Raw genomic sequence first — 17,343 nt, forward strand, 5'->3', positions numbered from 1 at the left:
CTGTTTCTGACAACTTTTTGTCATAAATTAATCCGTAACCGTAGTATTTTGACTAAACAATTACGAATTTGTTACAATTTTTTTTTCTTCCCAACAAAGTATCTAAAAGGTCACATATATGTGACAAATATTTTGTCTCAAATAAATGTCACTATTTATGATTACATAATTCTAGCAAAACCGTCAGACTTTGTTACAATTAATAATATCGACACCATTTAGTCGCTAATAGAGACAATTTTCAGTGACGATATAATTCGTAATAATATTGTGACGAAATAATTACGAATTTATTACTAAAAAAATGTCACAACATAGTATCTAAAATGTCACAAATTTGTGATCAAAAAAATTCGTCTCAAGCAAACGTGACAATGACCCCTTTTTCTTGTAGTGTCTCTCCATTATCATTGCTCATGTAAAGAGATAGAGAGAGAGGTTTGTGTTTGAGAATTCTCATTCGAGGAAATGAAGCCGATTCTGAAATACGTCTTGGTGTCTATGTTCCTTACTCTGCCTCTCATCTTCTTCTTCTCTATAGTACAACTACGTAGACCAGAAAAAGAACTCATCAGGATCCGACCCGGTTACACATCATACGATTACTACATCCAACGACAGCTCAACAAGACGCTTAACCCTAGGCTACGTACACTATGGATGACACGAGACTGGGACCGTAAGATCAAAGTGTTCTCAAAATTTTTCCACGATCTAAAACGGCAAGGTCTCTTAGCCAACGACTCTAAATGTCTCTGCATCGGAGCTCGAGTCGGGCAAGAAGTGGAGGCCCTGATACGTGTGGGCGTAACCGAGTCGGTGGGAATGGATCTGGTGCCGTATCCACCGTTGGTAATCAAAGGAGACTTTCATCATCAACCGTTCGATGACGAGACTTTCGACTTTGAATTCTCCAACGTGTTTGATCACGCGCTTTACCCGGACAAGTTCGTTGGAGAGATCGAACGGACACTGAGACCAGGAGGTTTATGTGTTTTACACGTGGCTCTCTCTACACGCTCGGATAAGTATTCGGCGAATGATCTGTACAGTGTGGAGGCATTGGTGAGGCTATTCCGACGATCGGAGGTGGTTCATGTCCGAAATGTTGACGGCTTCGGGTTGGATACGGAGGTTGTGTTTAGGAAGAAAAGGGATTCATCAATCATAGTCCGGTCATGATTTTTGTCTTCGTGCTAAAATTAATCTATTGTTATGTCCCATCGATTTTAATGGAAAAATTGTGTTTTAAATAAGTTTTTACCGTTCGTAGAAATGCATGATTATATATGAATAGGCCAAACCTTATGCCAAAACGAGAGGTTGTTTAGTACTAGCTAGTTGATATGATCTATATCCGAACGTTACGAATAATTGGAGTTAAAACACAACTAGAGGTTATAGTGTATACACTTTGCTTAGCTATTTTACAAATTTAAAACGTTTTACAAAATTGGATTTAGCAAAGAGAATCGGTTCTTTCGAGAAAGAGGCAAACTTCATTGCATCTTTCTCTCACTCCATTCGTGTGATACTACTCAACTAAATTGTGCATGCATCTCCATCATTCTTAATTAATTAAGTAAATTTCTAAAACCATCTAAACAATTGTAGTTTTTTTTTTCCTTTTTTTTTTTTCTCGCAACGACTAACCATTGTCCATAATCCATATATATTAACAATGTGTGGATGTCGTTGGAGAGTTTTTTTTTTTTTTTTTTTTGCCGACCAATTTTTCCATCAGATAAAATATTTAACAATGTTTAGAAGTACATCTATTGAACCCAAGAGATAACATAAGAAGAACTCTTTGTTCTAGCTTCCCTAGCTAAAGTATCAGCTATTACATTGGCTTGTCTACCAATAAATTGGAAGCAATGGTCGCCTTTTGTTAGAGCGAGAATATCATCCAAATATCCTAGGATCTCTAAGGCACCCAGAGATGGAGAGCGCTGTTTTGTTGCAGATTCCAAATAATGATAGAGAATAGACGAATCTCCACAAAATGTGACATTTTTATAACCAAATCTATTTATCTGGATTATAGCTTCCATAAGCGCTATTGCTTCTGTTTCAAGGGCAGAGTTGACTGGCTCTATCGAAGAAGCACCCTTGAGTATACACCTTCCTTGTGCGTTATGAAGAGTCCATCCAAATCCAGCTTTGCTATCAGGGTTGATCCAAGAGCCATCTGTATAACAATAAAGAGAGGAGGTGTTGTATAAATTATGTCTCTGTAAAGGACTAGCTGACTGGTTTCTCTCCTTATGTTGTTGAAGATCACGATGTGAAGCTATATGAGCTTCCTTCCACATTCGATAATCCACTATGGCTTGATTAATGACTTCTGGGATTGCCCATCTTTTATTATTAAAGACTAAATCATTGCGAGCTTTCCATATGCGCCATCCAATAAAAGGAAATATATATAGCTTTGGATCAACAAGATTTTTGCTAGAGAGTAGGTCTTTTATAATGTCTAATATGGAGTTTTGTCTAGCAAACTGACCTGAGGGTGTGCATATGGGTGAAACCTCCCAGATTTCTCTTGCATATCGGCATTGGAAAAGAAGATGCAAAGTGGACTCGTTAGCTTCTCCACAAAAGATACAATCTGGTGAGGTGTGGATACGTCTATGTGATAGGTTCTCCGCAACTGGGATAGCATTGTGCAGGACTCTCCACCAGAAGTGCTTTACTTTAGGAGGAGCAGAAATGGACCAGAGGGATCTCCAAAGTGCACTAGCTTGAGAATATTTAGTTGAATTCTCAATGGAAGCTTTAGAAAGCTGGCGGTAGCCCGATTTGACTGTGTATTGTCCATCCTTAGTAAATATCCAAGTAGGTTTATCTGCAGATTTGACGATTCTTGGCCGAATTCTCTGAATGATCTTGATATCTTCTGGATGGATCAACTCCTCTAGCTTGTCTTTATTCCATAGGGGAACATTAGATCTGCAACTTTTAGGTTATCAGGTGCAGTATTTAGAGTTCTAGCTGGGCGTGGTGGGTTATCAAGCCACTGATCCTGCCAAACTCTGATCAAATTACCATTCCCTATCCTCCATTTTAATCCTTGTTTGAGAAGATGTATACCTTGGATAATGCTTCTCCATGCATGGCTTGGACGATGACCTAAACCAGCCTCCATAATATTGGTTCTTGGAAAGTATTTTGCTTTGATCACTCTACTAAGCAAAATTTGTGGCTCCTTTAAGATCCTCCAGCCTTGTTTCGCTAACATTGCAATATTGAAGTGGTTCAAGTCTTTGAATCCCATTCCACCATGCTGCTTTAATTTTGTCATTTTGCTCCACGCTACCCAAGGTATTTTGTATTTGTCTTTGTTGCTTGACCACCAAAACCTCCTTATATGTCCTGTAATTTGCAAGGTAAGACGTTTAGGCAGCAAAAAACAGGACATTGTGTAGGTAGGAAGGGCTGTTGCTACTGATTTTATTAAAACCTCCTTTCCTCCTTGGGATAAAAACTTAGAATACCAGCTCTCAAGCTTGTTTTTAACCCTCTGTGAAATATAAGAAAATATTTCATATTTGTTTTTACCTACTACCTCTGGTAACCCCAAATATCTTCCAAAATTGCCAATTCTAGAGATTCCAGTGAGTTCCTTGATATTATTTTGAGTAGGCTGGACATTCTTACCAAATAGAATGGCTGACTTTTGGAAGTTTACATGTTGTCCAGAGGCTGCTGCATAAGTCTGAAGAATCTGGAGAACTCGTCTACATTCATCCTCACTAACTTGACAAAACAGAAGAGAATCATCAGCAAAAAGCATGTGGGATATAGCTGGTCCGTTTCTACTTGCTTTAAACCCATGAATTAGTTTTTTGTCTACCGCATGGGAAAGTAGAGATGATAACCCTTCTGTACAGAGTAGATAGAGATAGGGAGATAATGGGTCACCTTGTCTCAGGCCTCTCTGAGGGGTAATCTTCTTGGTAGGTGAGCCATTGATAAGCACAGAATATGAAACTGTGGTGACACACTTCATTATCCACTGGCACCACTTCTCTGCAAAACCAAAACGCTTCAGATGTGCTTCTAAGTATTGCCATTCGACTTTGTCAAAGGCTTTAGCAATATCTAGTTTCAGCGCCATATAGGGAGTCTTGATTTTCTTGGTACGTAATAAGTGAAGAAGCTCATGAGTGATGATGACATTATCTGTAATTAGACGCCCAAGAATAAATGCAGATTGGAATTCTGAGATAATAGTATGCAACCAAGGCTTGAGTCTTTCTGCTAAGATTTTAGATATCAGTTTGTATGCTATGTTGCATAAACTAATAGGTCTAAAATCTTTTACGTGAACTGGAGATTCAATTTTAGGAACGAGACATATGTATGTGTGATTCATATCCGGGTCCAAATAACCAGTCTGGAAAAAGTGGGAAACAAAGTTAAGCACACCTGTTTTGATGACATTCCAGTGGTATTTATAAAATCCAGCATTTAGTCCATCTGGTCCTGGTGCTTTATCAATGTTCATATGAGATAGGGCTTCAATTATTTCTTCCTCAGTGACTGGAGCAGTTAACTGTTGGTTCATCTCCGTTGTAACTTCGGGTTGAATGTGTTGTATCACAGTCTCCAATCCATCACTGCCAGAGGAAGAGTAAATATCAGCAAAATATGAATGAATAATATCTTGAGTCTCCTTATCAGATAGTTTAGCATTGCCATATTTATCCTGAATGGAAGTAATGCGGTTATGACTCCTTCTTTGTTTTGTTTTTGCATGGAAGTATTTTGTGTTCTTGTCTCCTGCTTGCATCCATTGAACCCTGCTTTTAGTGCGCCAGTAATCCTCTTCCATCTTGTATTCATGCTGCAATTTTAGTTTAAGATTAGCAATATAATGATAATCTAAGGAAGGAGATTCATACGCTTTCTGAAGTGCTCTGTGGAGTTGTTGGATCTGCTTGTGAGAGTAAAGATTTTGCTCTGTTTTCCAATGCGCCAATCTGTTTCTACATCTCTTCAAAGCTTCATTGAAATGTGTTGCTGGTAAGTGACTGCATTCTTGAGTCCAGGTATTCTGAAGAATGGAGTGAACATCTTGATTAAATCTCCATCGATTATCATACCGAAACAGTTTATTTCCTTTCTACTTGCGATATTCAGTTTGGAGTAACAGAGGCTTATGATCAGATCCAATCCAATCTAAAAGCTGAACTATTGCTCTTGGGAATAGGTCTTTCCAATCTGCAGTTGCAACTACTCTGTCTAGCTTTGATTTGATAGTACCAGTGCTTCTGTTCCCTATCCATGTAAAAGCTCCTCCATAGGTTTTGACTTCATGTAATCCAGAGACATTTAACATTCTTCTGAAGTTTGTGAACTACCATTCTGGTTTAGGAGGACCTCCGAGTTTCTCAATATTGTGCTTGATTTCATTGAAGTCACCCAATACCACTCTTGGCTTGCTCTGATAAAGACCAGCCCGTACGAAGTTCTCCATTTGATTCCACAGAATCTGTCTTGGTTTTCTCTCGGGGTTACCATAGACGTATGTGAGATAAAAGGTAATTGGCCCTTCGGATATATACATATCTGTATAGTAAAGTGTAGGATGAGAGAGAAAATCACACATTACCGTGTCCCGCCAAAAAAATAGCTAAGCTTCCACTTAATCCATCAGGAGATACTAGACAATGATGGGGGAAATGAAGATCTGCACCCAGCTGCTGCACAAAAACATCTTTATTTTTAGTCTCTACGAGGAACAGGATATCAATTTTATATTTATGAATCCTTAAGATAAGGAATTGTTGTATGAAGACCTCTCCCACTGAACCTATGGCTCCTCTAAGTTCTCGAATTGCTTGATCTTCCTTACAATCATCTGGAATATTTTGTATTTTCACCCAGAAGCGAATAGATCGAAGAAAGTCAGAGCAATTTCTTCGTGTCCATCGATCCACTATGACTAGCCAATCCTTAGAAGTCCATGGACCATCGATCAAGAACTGTTAGCAGCTGATGTTATCATGCTTAAAAAAAAACTGAACTGATCCATCTTCATTGATTCTACTGGTAATCCTACCCTCCAGCTTCCATATTTTCGGCATCATGTGTTTAATCCCTGCTGGATTTTGAGATGGATGCAACCCTTTGACAATTAGACTAAATTCATGTTCAGCATCCCTCTTTTTTCTAGCTTCAGTAGACAGATGTAAAGGGCTTTTCTCTGAACCCAAGTTGAGATTTTGGAACGAAACCCACAATTCACTACCACCCATAGTGAAATAAACTCAGATCTGATTGATCTGAAAACAAATCCGATGAAACGGAAAGCTAATCACCGATCACAGGAAGCGGCGAAGTAGTAGTTTCTAGAGGAACCCTGTCGTTGGAGAGTTTAATATTACATAGATAGTTTTTTCCTATTTATTTACCTATCAAGTATATATATTTCAAATATTCATGTTTACTTATTTTTTTTTGTTTTTTCTGGTCCACTGGGGCATAAATATTTTCCTTGCTATATATATATATATATATATATATATACACTAGATTAAAATCCAAATTAGTTATTGAAATAAGTACCAAATTTTTGTTATTCAACCAAACAAATATCAAAAAATTATCCAACATAAAATCTACCAATAAAACAAAAACTATAAACCAATAAAAACCACCAAAACAAAGCCTTTCATCATCATTTTTTCTTTATCATGATTCTACGATCATCTTTTTTTTTAATAAATATAAAATAAATGTGTAAATATTATCACATATATTTAGTGAGACGATCTTCTCATCTACGAGTTATACACACAAGTAAAAAGAGTGCACAACAATAATCAAACAAACAATCTATAACACCCCGACTGTCATATTTTAGTGGACCCTATATCCTCTCTAGGTTGTGGGTCCTCTCTTATATGATGGTCAGTTTAGGAGATTTTAAATACTTGTTTAACGATCCTACAAATCATTATATGATATTTCCTGTGGTTTGTCCTCACTCAACATCAAATGTTTTTTCTTAATACCTTAATTTATAATATATATATATATATATATATAGAAAACATGCAACCATAGATCATCTCCAACAAGTATTATATCTAATTTGTTGTCTATAAAGATTAATTCTCGTTAATTATGAGTTCATAACTCTTCTTTGAGAATACAAAATATTTCTGGTTCCACTATAAACTGATTATATCTCTTTAAAACAGTTAAAATCCATGACTATGCCTGTGGCTACACCTCGCATATAAGCATGTTAAGTATACCACATCATAATCATGCGAGCTAAGTAAAGTCGTAAAAGCTTTAAAAAATTTGTTTCCAAAAATATAATTGATGTGTTAAAACATTGAATGTTTTCTTTGAATACACTAGTATCACATAAATATAAAAGAAGAATCACAATCTTCATACTATTTTATGCTTATTTGGACCTTGGGTGGTATCAAAGATTGCATATAGTCAAACGTTTGATCTTAAGAGAGTTAGGAACACCCATGGGATCTTTAATCTTCGAAGGTGTGGCTAGATCACTTTAGACAATATGCAGCTATCCTTTTTTTTGATACATTAATTTATTTGTTATTTGTTATAGTTCGGTTTTGGCATGGCTAAGACCACTCTTTAGCCAATTTGATGGACTTTTGAAAACATAAACTACATCACAATAACTAAACAGAAGAACACTGATTAGAGTATTCATGATCGATTGTCTAACTTGTTTGTTATGTCCAACAATTTGACGATGTTTTACTTATAAATAGAAATAGTTGGAATGAGAAAGATATTTATAAATAAGTTTTCGCATATGGAACACATGATTATAAAAGTGTTATATTTTACTATATCATTAACTCGATGCAAGTGTATTTTTCTTGAGCAAAAGTGACCGAGAAATATTTGATAAAATATTTTAATACTTCGTTTCTCAAGGTGAAACCTTATCAGGTCTTGGAAATAGTGAAAACTCATCCCATTGCACAAGATAAAAACACAGTTAATTAGTAAAAAGTTATTTATTACATTCAAAATATACTTTGAAATAATGTAATAAACATGTGAAAAGAATATTACTTGTAGGCTTCGTCATTCTATATTCTTCCAACGAGGTTATACCAATAATCGTTTCAGAATGACAAATCTTATAAGTAAAATTCTTTTGACCCTTTTATTACTTTATTTCAGAATACATTAAATGTAATAAATAACATTATAGCATTACTAATTAACTATGGCTTGTTATGTAAATTGACATGTGCTTTCGTCATTTGCAAAACCTAACAAAGTGTCACCATGGGAAATATAGCGTTTAATGCCTTCATCAAACATTTCTCTCTAAATTTTGCTCAAGTAAAACAATTTCCTCAACTTAATGAAATTGGTAAATTATAATATTTTTATAATCATTTGTTCGATAAGGTAATTTTGTACATTTATTGCAAAAAGGACGATGTTGTTGTTTTTGTATGTAATATCTATGTCTTTATCATTTATTCAAATAATTCATAATATATGTTTATCGTTGCTGACTATTTGATCGTATGTATTTTCTTGACAATATTTTTTGAACATACATATATTATATGTATATATATATATATATATATAAAGTCATTTAATTTAGTAAAGATATTATTCTACATAATATAGTATTTGTTAGACCAATTTTTTTTGAGATTTAAAACAAAAGGATCAAATATGCATAGATTTCTTTCAAAAGGAAACTTTATATATCATTTATTTTAGTTTTTTCACTTAGTTTATCATTTACTTTTGGATTTTTTTTCTTTGTAAAAAAGTACTATGAGAAATGTTTTAGAATCGGTTTATTAATGAAAAATTAACTTTTTGACAAGGATATGTCATATTTACGTCGAATATAGATGTATTTTGATAATTTCACGACGAATTGATTTTCATCGCTATATTGTTGTACACCACATTTATGACGAATTTACAACGAATTGGATTGTTGATAATAAGTTTCTTTTAGTTTAAGGTAAATTTAATTTAAACTATCGAGCAAAATTGTATTTTTAAACTCACCATCATTTTTTGTTTACGAAATCATTGAAAGGGGTGCTTTCCATTTTGGATCCCTGCACGTATAGAAAATTCTTCATAAAATCCTTCAACTGTAAGACATGCTTCCACTCTGGATCCGTCTATCTATTTTTCATAGTTTGTATTCTACAAGATAAACAAAATATTGATTAATAAACAAATTAAACAATACTGTAACATAGAAAAACTTATTCAACAAATTTGCAATATTACTTTAAACTCCTGAAATATATTTTGAGAAAGCTTATGTCCCAAATATAAGTTTTAATAAATTATCTATCTCAATGTAAATAAGAAATGCAAATAAATAAAGAGAGATATTTGAATAGATGGTATTCATAAATTTCAATGTGAAAAATAATTTCAAATAAACTTAAGAAAATATATATACGATTAAATGGATGGATAGCCAAAAGTCGTTAAGATCCAAATATATTGTTCTTCTAAAATATATTTTTGCTTAAAAATAACCTAGGGAATAATTTATCAAACTTCTAAGAAAAAAAATAATTCACGCCAAATCTAAAAAACTGTAATATTATGCTAATGGTTTGGCCACCAAAATTTGTTGCAAAAAATTAACATGAATAGATTTTTGTTCTAAAAAATTAGTTTATTTAAAAATATATATAATATGGTGGCAAAAATTTGATGAATAAACAAGCTCAAAATTTATGAAAACAAATTTGGGTTGAAAAAATATTCATCTAGATTCTATGAACAGGATGCTTCTAAAATCAAAATGACAAAATAATTGGAATACTAATTATGTCAATTTGAGATAATTGCAATAAAACAAAGTATAACTAATAAGACAGTTTGATGCAAGATTCATTACTGTTTGAGTGCAAAAATCTGTTGAAAAACTTATGAAAGCAGTTTTATATTCTAAAGAAAACGTTTGTAGGTAGATAATGAGAACTTTAAGAGATTTACCGTGATATTTTTCATGCATGAGCAAGCAAAAATATCTTATATACCAAATGAGCAGCAAGAATAAAGAACTCAAGGGAATAGACAGAAAGCATCTCTAAATCTGTTGGTTATATATAAATTTCTAAATGATAATTAAATTTTTGGTTGGATTTTTTCCTCTTTTTGGTTAATATTAAATATTAAATGAGAGATTTATTACCATTAGATACTCTTATTTTAAAGTAATAAATTTAAAAATAGTCAAAGTAAATAAATCTTAGTGTGAAAATGTGGACTGTGTGGACCAGAAAGATTTTTTTTCCTTTTTAAAGATATATATGATTTGTTTCTAGAATTTTGTTTTTAATTGTTATTAGATTGTTCTTTCTTATATTGTTATAGAAACTTTCTTTTTTATCTCTCATGTTTATTTGGATTAATTATCATTAAAAAAAATAAGTTTACATGTTATTACTTGTTTAAAATGAATACAGAAGTTACATACTCTCATGTTTTCCTTTTTGCTGTTTTATCGGATCATGTAACTGTGGTGTAAATCATTTCTTAAACTCTCTTGCCCAAAATGCATCAACCAAAATAAATATGGGAAAATTAGAAATAAAGGATGTTTTATTAAAAGTTTGTCCATCTATACTTTATATAGATAAGTTTGGTAAAATAGGTTTTACAGAAATTTTTTAGCCAATTATACCCTTAATTAAAAAATAAAATTACTTAATTGAAGAAATGAAACCCTTTAATTACTTAATTAGTTATTCTAACTAGAACGGAAACCCCTTAATTAGTTATTAATCCTTTAATTGATTTTTTCCTCCAAATCGTAATTTGAGAGAAAAAAAACTATAATTTATTTGATTCAATAATCAAAAGTGGTTTGGTTATGTTTAGCATTTGTGTCACTTGTAATTTGTGTCAACGAGACTTAGTGTCACTTGTGTTATCTTTTGTAACTGAAAACAATTAAACTTGAACAAGTTTGCTTTTGTGAAATCCATATGGTGTGCATCCAAAGTCCAAGTGAATATTCAATGACTAGACTAATCTAACAAATATCCATCAAAGTTATAATTAACAAAATTTGAAAGAACGTCAAAATTAGTTTCAAATCTTGTTTTTATTCATCATCAATAAATCTCAACTCCTTGTTGGCATCCAGTGTCCATACACCACAAGTAACGTAGATTTGCATCATAAATAGGTAAGTAAAATTTTCGTGGAAGGTGGAAGAGATGGTAAACAACCGATAAATCATGTAGAATGTCGATTTTTTTCTGTATTTGTCTACCTTCGAAATAATTAAGAATACACATTCTAAAATATATTAGAACATATCTAAACAATAAATACAGAATCATAACCATAAAATAAGATTATTCAAAAAATATTCACTTTCCTTATTTAATTTATTTTCTTTCTATTTCTATGGTATTCTAAGTTTTTACAGATTATAAATTCTAAAAAGTCTATGATATATCTTCTACTTCTTTTAGTATACATGGTAAAACGTGGAAAATATATTCTGAATTGATGTAGAATGAAAAAAAAATGTAGAATACATATTCTTAATTTTGTAGAACATACAAAATTCAGGTTCTGAAGTTTTTAGAACAAAATTTCCGTCTAAACTTTTGTAGAACATGTACAAACTGTAGAATGAATAATCTAAATGTTTTAGAACTTGAAAAAATCGTAGAAAGTCTTTTCTGAACAATTTAGACCAGAAATCATCAATTTACAAACTGATTTTTGACACCCAAAACATTTTTTTTTCAAATTTTTTTTTACACAGTTGTATACTAACATGAGTTTTCTGTTTGTTTTTTTGATTTAAACTCCTAAAAACTTCACTATATCTATGAGTAGGGGTATTTTCGTCACAATTGACAATCTAAAAAAAAGTGTATATGGACAAAGTGTATATCTACAAATGACGAACAAATAAAATATCAAAGAATATATATGCACACCAATTTGAGTGATATTTACTATATTTTAGGGGGTGTATTCAAACTATGATTTTGGAGAATTTAGTGGGATTTATGACATTTTAGATTTTAGGAGATTTAAGTGAGTTTTAAGTTATTTTGGTGGATTTGTATGTGATTTAATGAAATTTGGTGAGATTTTTAAAATACCTTTGGATGATTTGAAGAGATTCTCACACAAAGACACTTTCAACTTGTTAAACACAAAAGTCATACTTGTACGTAATAGTCAAAAACAATGCTTCATCTCTCCAAATATGTAATTGATCCGAACAGTATAACACAAAGATTGAAATTGAAAAATACACGTATTGATGCAATGAACAAACCCTAAACTGGTTTCTCGTGCTAAACAAAATAACGATCCTGTGATCGAATTAGCATCTTATGAAGACAATTTCATGGTCGCTACCCACGTTTACGAAATCTGCATAATTCAATTCACGATCCTGTAATGTTTTTTTTTTTTTTTTTTACTTTTTCTTTGAGAAGAAGAAGAAGAAAAAGAAAAAGAAGAAGACTGAAAATTAATAAAATGATTATTTTTTCAATTCTTTTTGTTAATAGATTTTTGTTTCAAATCTTAGCATTAGAGGTGTGATTTTCTCACCTCGTTTGTCGACTAGAAATATAACAAAAGTCTCACAGAATCCACTTTCTGATTTTTTTTTAAAGTCACTGTTTAGTTTGAATAACAGAGGATTTAATATGATTCTTATAATTACTTGATTGAATAACACAAGATTGTAGATGACTTTAAATGAATTTACATAAAGTTCAGTTGTCAATAACAAGGTATTTGGGAACAAAACTTAAAATCCCAATTTGAATAACAATTGATTTTAACAAAAACCCAAAATCCTCCAAAATCATGATTTGAATACACCCCCTAAGTGTCATATTTTTAGTATCGTCTTTAAAACAATCCAATCCAGGTTTTTTAATCAATTAATTAATAGCCTCATAATTACTAATCAATTCTACCGATTAAAACATGCCATCAAACCATCAATCAAACCAGTGAACTAAATCAATAACATAAAACCAGTTAACCAACAATAGTTCCATAAATTAACATCCTAATAAAAGATATAAAACATAACAATCACAATACCAATACGTGCTACAATGTAGGAACCATTGGTGTTGGAGGCAACTAATTAGACATTTCTTTTGATCTAGGTTCGGTTGGTTCCAGAGAAGGATGAGGGGTTGATTAATGTTTTCAAGGATGCAGGTTCTGAGTATCAAGTATCTGCTTAGATCTGAAGAGGTGCTATCATTGGGTCATGATGAAGAAGGATGTCACGAACTTGGTCGCAACTTGCGATCCGTGCTAATTAATGAAGGCTAAGAATCAGGTTCCAAGTTGATTGTTGCAGATTTTATCTATCCTATAGTGGAAGTTGGATAATTACGATGGATTTCGTAGTAAGGTTGCCAACTTCACAGACCCAAAATACTATTTGGGTTATAGTGGACCGTGAGACCAAGTTAGCATATTTTCTAGCCATTAAGAAGACCGTTAGAACACTAGTTTTTACTAAAAAAATATATGTGAAGGAGATAGTGATGCTCCATGGAGTGCCGGCAAAGATAGTGTCAGACAAAGATTCCAAATTAACTTTTGTAACACACAGACCGCCACTTTTCTAAATGGGTCTCACATCCTCTCTAGGTATGTGATGTTAAAGGAAGATGTGAGCTCATTTTACATATGACACTTCTTGTTGTAATGTTAGTTAGGACTTTGAATCGAGATTTGTAGAATATATTGATAATATATATTTACTAAGAGTAGTCTCGTGCATTGTATGATTTTATTTATATTATTATTTATTTTCTGTTTAGAGTAACTTGCAATAAGTTTGTTTTTCTGAAATATGTATTTGTTGGACATTGTGAAATAGTGTATTTGATGTTGTTTTCCTGTCGATGTGATTATTTGATTTTGAAAATGAGTTGGTTGTGGGACTGTGTTGCTGTTGAGCTAATTTCATACTACAGTAGTACTATTCATAGAGAATACAATCCATGTGTTTTTTTTATTTTTTGGAATGATTGTGACTTTTTTGGGATTTGATTGATTGTTTGTTGATGTTGTTGGTATTGCTATTAATATATTGGGACATATGTTGTGGGAAGTGGTTATGTGATTTTGCAAATTTTCCCCATTTAATTGTCTTTATTATTCCCTTCGATTTTTTTAGTTATTGTTGTAGATTTAAATTTTTGTTTCATATTAATTGTCGTTTTACATTTACGATGCAAATTTATGAATCAAATATAAGCTCTATAAGTTTTTCTGTTTTATCAACTAAAATGGTAATATGTGTGAAATTATCTAACCAAAACGATTTTCTTTGTATGTTATCGACCTTTAGCTTAGAGACATAGTGACTTTCAAATATTTGAGTCGTTTACCTTTTCGATTTAATTCTTTTTTTACTTTCTTGTCCCTTACTCTTCCGTCCTTTAATTACTTGAATATCCACTACAAGAAAACAGGCGGTTAGCGACTACACTGTTAGTCGCTTTGTAGTCGTAAAAACTGTGTTTACGACCAAATAGCGACTAACTCAAGCAGTCGGAGATCGAGAGTCGCTAAATAATGTAGTCATATATATAGTCGCCTATTAGCGACTATTGTACGACCAAAACTTGTAGTCGTCATATGGTCATAAAGTAGTCGTCTCGTAGTCGTTAAAGTAGTGTCTGTTTTACGACTATTGTGATTAATTAGCACAGACAAATGGTCTTCTTACTGTTGTCGGTTTTTAGTCGTATAATTGTGGTGACAAATTGGCGACTAAGTAGTGACTGAGTGTTTAGTAGTCGCTATATAGTCACTTACCTTAGTGACTATTTAGAAACTACATTATGACTATTTGGCCACTGATGTTGATTTCAGAATCTGTATGTTACGACTATTTGGCTACTGGTGTTGATTTCAGAATTTGAATGTTTCATATACTAATTTTCCTTTATCCTCTTCCTTTCATTCTTGTATACCAATTTAAATTAAAAGATTCGAATTTGGAAAGACATAATATCGAAATATTGAAATACACGGTACATGTTCAAGTTACAGAAATAAAAAAAGGTCATAAACACAATCTGAAAGTGGCAATGAGTTCATCCAAAAGAGTGAGAGATAGAGTTCATCAGAGAAGAGTGATATAGAGTTCATCCGAAAAGAGTGAGATTGAGTTCATCCAAAAAGAGTTAAGACAGAGAAACCTATTAAGCAACGGTTGATGGAGTTGGAGTTGCATCATTTTGGGGAAGAGGTTCTGTGGTTGTCTCTTTAGTTGAATGGTTTGCAACGAAATTCTGAAACAGTGGATCACATTCCCTTAGAAACTCCTCGGCGATGGAGAATTGGTCAATCTTGTCCTTCTGGGAAGCAATAACTTTGGATTGCTCAGCTTCACACGCAGCTATTTCTACATCACGCCTCTATAGTTGAGCAGCCTGTTCTTCTATCATGCGTTGAGCTTCCTTCAACTGTTCTTGGAGAGCCACAAAGGTAAAAGAGCCACATGCTTGCTTATGCTTTCCATTGACAAGGCAGTCCTTGAGGCTTCCAACTCCATAAGGTGTTCCTCTTGTATCCTTCTTAGTGGACTTGAAAATAAGAGAAAAGTTAAAATTAGAGGATGACAAATTAAACTCCAAGACTATACATGTGTATTGGTTTTAAAAAAAAGTAACCTCAAGGAAAATTTATGTATATTCTTCTGTTCCCGTGGCCGTGATTCTCCATCTGACACAGCAAAAGACTCTGCCTCGAGCTGAGACAACCTCTCTTGAACAGTCTTCTCATAAGTTTCTGCAATCTTCTCTGCCTTCCGATCAACATATGTACCATCATGCTTTGTATGTGCCTTGATAAAAACCTCACCAAGTCGGACTTCTCTTCCCAATTCCTCAATCTGCAATGTTAGCAAAGAAACAGAGATTAACTAAAAAAAATAACAGCTATGTAAGAATTGAAAGTGGCAAAAATAACAGCTACTTAACCATTTCGTCTTGAAGTTGTCGATACGACTTTGGCCCTGAGAGGTGGACGTGAGGACCTAGGCCGTTACGGTAAGACATATGGGTATCGGAGTAGGTTTTACTCCTTTGTTTTGCTTCTTCAGTGTCCCAGTAATCTTCCATCGTAACCCAGAGAGTGTCCCCAATCCAGTTTGGTTGAACACGACTAGTCCTCACAGTGCTAACCATGTCTTTGATCCGCTTTTGACAGATTTCCTCAAAGTAAGCTTGAACAATCCCGGTTATCAAAGGATCCCAGGTGTGGGTCTTCTAGAAAAAAAAGGAGTTATTGTGAGTGAAAAGAAGACATGTAAAGCTATGTATGAAGGCTATGTGACATAAATCCTTACCGCGAACTCAAGGAAGTATCTCTCTTGTTTGTCCCGCAGCACACATGTCCAGCTGTAGAAGGGACCTTCGAATTTGTTTTGAAGAATTTTAGTAATCTTTCGAACAAGTTTCGATCCTTTGTCACAAGTAAACCTCCATACACATGAACCAATAAAATAAGTAAGAAGGTTACTTAAAAGCAAATAATAGACAGGCCAAAAGAAATGAGATAAATACAAGAGGCATCAGTTTCTATTGGATTACAATACGCATACGCATAAGACAAAAAACACCATTGCTATTCGTATAAGCCAACATTACAATCATAAAACACCATTGCTATTCGTATAAGCCAACATCACAATCATAAAACACCATTGCTATTTGTATAAGCCAACACCACAATCATAAAACACCATTGCTATTTGTATAAGCTAACACCACAATCATAAAACACAATTGCTATTCGTATAAGCCAACACCACAATGATTAAAATACATTGACTATTCGTATNCGCTTTTGACAGATTTCCTCAAAGTAAGCTTGAACAATCCCGGTTATCAAAGGATCCCAGGTGTGGGTCTTCTAGAAAAAAAAGGAGTTATTGTGAGTGAAAAGAAGACATGTAAAGCTATGTATGAAGGCTATGTGACATAAATCCTTACCGCGAACTCAAGGAAGTATCTCTCTTGTTTGTCCCGCAGCACACATGTCCAGCTGTAGAAGGGACCTTCGAATTTGTTTTGAAGAATTTTAGTAATCTTTCGAACAAGTTTCGATCCTTTGTCACAAGTAAACCTCCATACACATGAACCAATAAAATAAGTAAGAAGGTTACTTAAAAGCAAATAATAGACAGGCCAAAAGAAATGAGATAAATACAAGAGGCATCAGTTTCTATTGGATTACAATACGCATACGCATAAGACAAAAAACACCATTGCTATTCGTATAAGCCAACATTACAATCATAAAACACCA

General features: G+C 33.2%; 1 protein-coding gene across 1 annotated transcript; it reads left to right on the forward strand.

The window, feature by feature from the left end:
• On the forward strand, nt 379-1,216 carry LOC104741317. Its single transcript, XM_010462152.2, has one exon. It carries the CDS (start codon nt 469-471, stop codon nt 1,180-1,182), a length of 714 nt encoding a protein of 237 aa, XP_010460454.1. The 5' UTR covers nt 379-468; the 3' UTR covers nt 1,183-1,216.

This window comes from Camelina sativa, chromosome 14, assembly GCF_000633955.1.
Source record: "Camelina sativa cultivar DH55 chromosome 14, Cs, whole genome shotgun sequence".
Classification (NCBI taxonomy): Eukaryota; Viridiplantae; Streptophyta; class Magnoliopsida; order Brassicales; family Brassicaceae; genus Camelina; species Camelina sativa.

What these genes read in the sequence shown, in the direction of transcription:
- LOC104741317 (XM_010462152.2), top strand. Translation starts at nt 469, where the DNA reads ATGAAGCCGATTCTGAAATACGTCTTGGTGTCTATGTTCCTTACTCTG.